At 53.0% G+C, this 6,009-nt stretch overlaps 1 protein-coding gene across 1 annotated transcript; it reads right to left on the bottom strand.

Annotated features, from left to right (window-relative positions):
* Window positions 1-3,426: 3,426 nt before the first annotated feature.
* LOC137150599 (gastrula zinc finger protein XlCGF7.1-like) lies at window positions 3,427-3,866 on the bottom strand. The gene is made up of 2 exons (XM_067544560.1): window positions 3,654-3,866; window positions 3,427-3,621 (listed from the first exon to the last, which is right to left on the bottom strand). The coding sequence occupies exons 1-2, from the start codon at window positions 3,864-3,866 to the stop codon at window positions 3,427-3,429; spliced, it is 408 nt and encodes a 135-aa protein (XP_067400661.1).
* Window positions 3,867-6,009: the final 2,143 nt, after the last annotated feature.

Genomic DNA, 6,009 nt, shown 5'->3' with positions numbered 1-6,009 from the left:
GGACTGACGCGGACGTTTCAGCTACTTGGTCCCACTAGATGACCTCGTGACGTCCCTTCCAACTCTTGTCTTCTATGAGGCTATGAACTTCCAACAGAGGTTTTTGTAATTGCCACGGCATCTGCGCAGATGTCCAAGCCAAGTGTGTTGGTCTAAATGTCTGCCCCATTCAGCAGCCGAGGGAAAGGCAGTGTGCAAATCTGTGCGGGACCAGGCAGCCCTTGCTGGTGGCTGACGTTCTAACTAGCTGCAGTGGCAAAGGGCAGAGTTTTGCCGGCCCCGTCAGAGGCATTCGTCACGTCTGCGCAGGGTTTAACAGGGAGGGGGACTAACGACTGCAATAACTTCCCTGCTGGACTCTCTGTCGCCTGAAGGTTTCAAACCAAGACTAGCTCACTTTCTAAAGCACCGGTTCTCAACCAGGGGCCCCCTGGGGGGGCGCGAGCAGCTTTCGGGGAGTCTGCCAAAATAAACAGGGCTGCAACCTCGGGTAGGGCATGGGGTGGGAGCACCACCTCCACCTCAGCGGATCACCCAGCCTATCTGCGGTCGGGGGGGGTGCAACCAAAAACTGCAGCCTCACTGCAGAGAAGAGCTCTCTCCTTGCCATCAGAGAGGACGTCTCACAGCCAGCAAGGCCACGAGCAGGCAGCCACCAGCCTCGGAGACACACCGCTGCTCTGCCCTGCTACATCAGCGCCTCAGAGAGCAGGGTCAAATGGAAGGCAGAAATCTGGGAGGGCACGTGACCCTGTGTGCCCCCCAGGAAGCCCCTCTGGTTGGGGGGGTGCAGGTTTGTCTATTTAAGTTTAGGGGTCCCTGGATAAAAAAGGGTTGAGAACCACTGCCATAAATAACCCAATTTTCCCTGGCTGATCGCCTTTCTCAGCTCCCCCCGGGCAGGGATCGAGACACCAGCATCACCCTCTGCCCGTTGCCTCCCTCTCACTGACCACCTGCCACGAACGCTGGGGCTGCCAAGTCCCAGCTGCCTCACGGGGTGGGGCTGGGCCCACAAGGAGGGACCCCCCCCCCCGGAGCAAGCACCTTCCCCCACCTCTCGTGGTGCGGCTCCGCTCCCATCAAGTGTCATTTCAACTGCCCCTCTCAAAGCAAAGGGGCTCCCTCTCCTCCTCCCTCTTCCGCTGCGTAACAGGCTGGGCCAGCCATTTCAGCCAGCGCCCACAGGCACAGGCCATCACGCAAAGACGGCCGCCAGCCCTGACGCACCGGCCTTGCCTCCTAAATCTCAGGCGTTTCAGTGGCACCGGGGAAGGGAGACGAAAGACACGGCTACTCCGCAATAACAGACGCACAGCAGCGAGTCTGACAGCCTCACGGGGCTCAGGCCATGGGGCTAAAAATCGCAGTGTAGATGTTCAGCTTCAGGCTCAGGCCTGGACTCTGAGCCCTTCCCCTCTCTCCGAGTTTCAGAGCCCAGGCGCCAGGCCGAGTCTGCATGTCTACATGGCTATTTTTAGCCCAGATGTTTGTGTGCTAGAATCTTTGCGGAAAGCGGAGAAGGGCAAATATAGGGCCTACCTTTAAAAAGAGGAACAAAGAGCACCCAGGGAATTATAGACCAGCCAGCCTAACGTTGATACCTGGAAAGATACTGAAACAATCCGTTAACCAGTCACTGTGTAAGCACCTGGGGGATAACAGCGTTATAAGGAACAGCCAGCATGGATCCGTCAAGAACAAATCCTGACAAACCATCTAATTTCCTTCTTTGACAGGGTTACTGGCCTGGCCGATAGGGGAGCAGTAGATGTGATAACCGTGATGTTAGTAAGGCTTTTGACACGGTCCCACAGGACATTCTCATAGGCAAACTCGGGAAATGTGGTCTAGATGAAATGACTGTAAGGTGGTGCACGACGGGTTGACAGGCTGTACTCGAAGTGTAGTTATCGGCGATTTGCTGGGAAATTGGAAGGGTGTCTCTCCTGGGGTCCTGGCTCAGGCCTGGTTCCAATGCTATTCAATATTTTCAGTTATGACTTGGATAATGGAGTGAAGAGTGCGCTTATAAAATATGCAGCTGACACCACGCTGGGAAGGGCTGCAAGCACTTTGGAGGACAGGATTAGAATTCAAAACTGACCTTGCCAACTTGGAGAACGGGTCTGAAATCAACGCGATGAAATTCAATAAAGACAAGCACAAAGTACTTCACTTAGATTAGAAAAATCAGAAGTTATGAACTGGGGAACGACTGGCGAGGCGGTGGTACAGCTGAAAAGAAGCTGGGGGTTAGAATGGATCACTCATCGAATATGAGTCAACAGTGTGAAGCAGCTAATATTCTGGGGTGTATTAACAGGAGTGTCGTATGTAAGACATTGGAGGTAATTGTCCTGCTCTGCGTGGCACTGGGGAGGCCTCTGCTGGAGCACTGTGTCCAATTCTGGGCACCGCAATTTCGGAAAGATGTGGACAAATAGGAGAGAATCCAGAGGAGAGCAACAAACTGGTAAAAGATTTAGAAAACCTGACCAACGAGGAAGTTAAAAAACGGGGCATGTTTAGTTCTGAGGTGAGAGGGACCTGATAATAGTCTTGATAATAGGACCTGATATGTTAAGGGCTGTTGTAAAGAGGACAGTGATCAATCCTGCCTGCTGAAGGTAGGACAAGAAATAAGGGGCTTAATCTGCAGCAAGGGAAATTTAGGTTAGATATTAGGAAAAGCCTTCTATCTATAAGGATGGTTAAGCTCTGTAATGGGCAGCCAAAGGAGGCTGTGGAATCCCCATCACTGGAGTTTTTAAAAAGTAGGTCAGACAAACATCTGTCTGGGCTGATCTAGGTTTACTTGCTCCTGCCACAGTACAGGGGGTGAACTTGATGATGTCTTGAGGGCCCTTCCAGCCCAACCTTTCTAGGACTCTGTGATTAGAAACCACCAGCCTGTGAAGTAAGGCAAAAAGCAAATCAACCGGTGATTGGCTCCAATTTTTTTTTCCAACTTTCTTTTAATTGATATTCAGACAAATGCCAACAACAAACAAAGCCAGCAGGGAGCAGCTCAAACCTGATGTACAATTCTGGGTGAAAACAGGCCCCCTGACGTGTCACTGCAACACCAGACTGCTCCTTCATATCACTTTTATGCATCTGCCTCCATCCCCATCTCCCCTCCCAACTCCTGCTACTGGTCCAAGGCTTTTCGAAGTAGAAAAGTCAGACTCCCTAGTACAACCTGGACTGATTTTCCCTGTATCGCCCCTCGTCTCCCTCGGACTGAACTACAGGCTATAAACTTCTAACACACAAAGAACCGCCAGGCTGACAGCGCTCCCCAGTCAGCTGCAGAAAGGATCGGGCAATGCCGGCCCTGCTTTCCCAGGATTCCCTGCAGCGCAGGAGGCTGTCCCATTTTTAGGGGCATGAGTGGGTGGCCTGGTGTCGTACCAAAGCGTGCTAGAGCCGGAAACTTTTCCCGCATGCGAGACAGGGGTGGGGTCTCTCTCCCGTGTGGACGCTCCGATGTGTCTTCAAGTCCTGCTTGTCCCGGAAGCTCTTCTCACAGAGGCTGCAGACAAAGGGGCTCTCTCCCGTGTGGATCCTCCCATGCCGCAGAAGATCCTGCCTCTTCCGGAAGCCTTTCCCGCACTCCTTGCAGGGTGGGGCCTGGCCCCCGTATGCACCTTCCTGTGGGCGTGGAGGTTTGAGACGTGGCTGAAGCGTTTCCCGCACTCGGTGCAGGGGTAGGGGCGCTCTCCCGCGTGGGTGCGCTGGTGCTTCCAAAGGTCTTGGCTCTGCATGAAGCGCTTCTGACAGGTGCCAGAGGGGTAGGGCCTCTCCACACTGTCCTTCACCTGTAAATGATCACACTTAGATGTCAGGATGTTCCCAAACATTCATACGCAGATGTTCACAAACAGGGCCCCAATGTGTCATAAATGTTAAATCACAAAATGTTTAGGCAGTATGTTCCCACTCATATGTTCAAGCCGTCAATTATCATAGTGGAGCCTGGGGTGGCATGAACAAACTATCAATGTGTCCGGAACATCCCTATCTATAATGCCTAGTTTTGTTCTCTCTCAGTGTGAGGATTAATCCTTAAGCTTCAAATACGTACCCATGGTCCGGGCATGCTCTGGTTCAGGCCTACATCACAGTGCTGGGGCCTACAGTGGCGCTATTGGATGTGCCTGTGAAAGAGAATTAGCTTCATGTCACCCCCTAGCAACCCAGAACTGGACCCTAATCCCCAGGCGTCTGGGCCAGGGGGACCCCGTGAGGACGGTAGCAGAGCCAGGCTCTAATCCCCAGGGTCCGTGCCCAGGATGACCGAGAGAGAGTGTCAGCAGAGCCTGTAAATAGTTATTACGCTCACCCTGTGCATTGGCACTGGAACGGACCAATTATTGGTATGTTATACATTGAAATGCTCATGGATGAATATGTATATTATAAGGGCTGTGTGCAAAGTATAGTACCGGGTGCAAAACCTTAGCGTGCCGGGTGCACGCAGCACAGAGCCGTGTGCAGAGGCTGGCAGCGGCGGGAAATCTCTGGCCTCGGATTGGCTAGGAAGGAGCTATTTAAGGTCTGAGGCTGGGGGCCGTCCATCAGAGCCACAGTCAGTGTCCTGGCTTCCTGGGGAGAGGTCCACCCTCCCACCTGCACCCCTAGATACATGGAGGAGATCCTGCGAGGGACACAGAGAGACGCTCACCTGTCACAGACATCTGTGACCGCGTCTCTATCTACCGTTCCGGCGCTGACACCAGAGGGGAGCCTGCGTCAGACCATCTCCGGCAGCCCCTAACAGGAAGAAGACCAACAGTAAAGTCGAGGCTATTATATCCTCGAGCCCCAGGTTTGTTTTATGTGGTGGGGGAGTCCGGTTTTATACTAGAACCCTGAGTAACCCCACGTGCCCTTAACCCAATTTATGTCCAATTACCCTTAACGAATTGGTTCTAGCATACCCAGGGTTTGTGTTTTAATACTAACCTACACCAGTGACAGAGCTGTGCGGGTCCGTTCCTGAGAAGTAAAAGGTGATTCATGGCTCCCTGTTCCCTCTTACCTCTAACGAGCCGGGCCCTAATCCCCAGGGACTCTGGGCCCGGAGTGACTCAGCGAAGGCGTCAGCAGAGCCAGCCGCTGACATACATGATAAATAACACAGGATCCACCGGAGCAGGGTCACTGCACTCACAGCAGCTGGGACAGTCCCACCCAGCCAGTGTCGCTGGGGTGCCGTGACCCACCTCTCACAGGGTGAGCCATGCAGCCCCGCTAGGACAATTGTCCCGAGGCTTTGCCAGGAGCCGGATCCTTTCCCCTTGCACAGAGCAGGCATGGGAGGGGTTAATAGGCGTGTGACACACTGCACCTTTCCCCTTGCACAGAGCAGGGAGTTCAAGGCCGGTATCAAATCCCCCCTCACTCTTCTCTTCTGCAGAATTAACAAGCCCAGTTCCCTTAGCCTCTCCTCATAAGTCTTGTGCTCCAGCCCCCTCATCATTTTCATTGCCCTCCACTGTACTCTCTCCAACTTGTCCACATCCTTTTTGTAGTGGGGGGCCCAAAACTGGACACTATACTCCAAATGCGGCCTCTCCAGTGCTGAATAGAGGGGAATAATCACTGCCCGCGACCTGTTGGCAATGCTCCTACTAATGCAGCCCAATATGCCATTAGCCTTCTTGACAACCAGGGCACACTGCTGACTCATATCCAGCTTCTTATCCACTGTCACCCCCAGGTCCTTTTCTGCAGAACTGCTGCCTAGCCAATCAGTCCCCAGTCTGTAGCTGTGCATGGGATTCTTCCGTCCTAAGTGCAGGACTCTGCACTTGTCCTTGTTGAACCTCATCAGATTTCTTTTGGCCCAATCCTCCAGTTTGTTTAGGTCACTCTGTATCCTATCCCTACCTTCCAGGGTATCTACCACTCCCCCCAGCTTAGTGTCATTCGTGAACTTGCTGAGGGTGCATCCACCCCATCCTCCAGATCATTAATGAAGATGTTGAAGATGAGATTCTT

The sequence above is a fragment of the Emydura macquarii genome, unplaced genomic scaffold, assembly GCF_026122565.2.
Source record: "Emydura macquarii macquarii isolate MOO-44397 ecotype Brisbane River unplaced genomic scaffold, CSIRO-AGI_Emac_v2 contig_973, whole genome shotgun sequence".
Lineage (NCBI taxonomy): Eukaryota > Metazoa > Chordata > Testudines > Chelidae > Emydura > Emydura macquarii.
This window is presented reverse-complemented; position numbering and strand designations above follow the sequence as displayed.

Excerpts from the sequence above, each read along its gene's own strand:
- LOC137150599 (XM_067544560.1), bottom strand. The coding sequence starts at position 3,866 with ATGTTTGGGAACATCCTGACATCTAAGTGTGATCATTTACAGGTGAAG. Across the intron at positions 3,622-3,653 it reads ACCTCCACGCCCACAGGAAG|GAGTGCGGGAAAGGCTTCCG; the intron begins GTGCATACGGGG and ends CCACCCTGCAAG.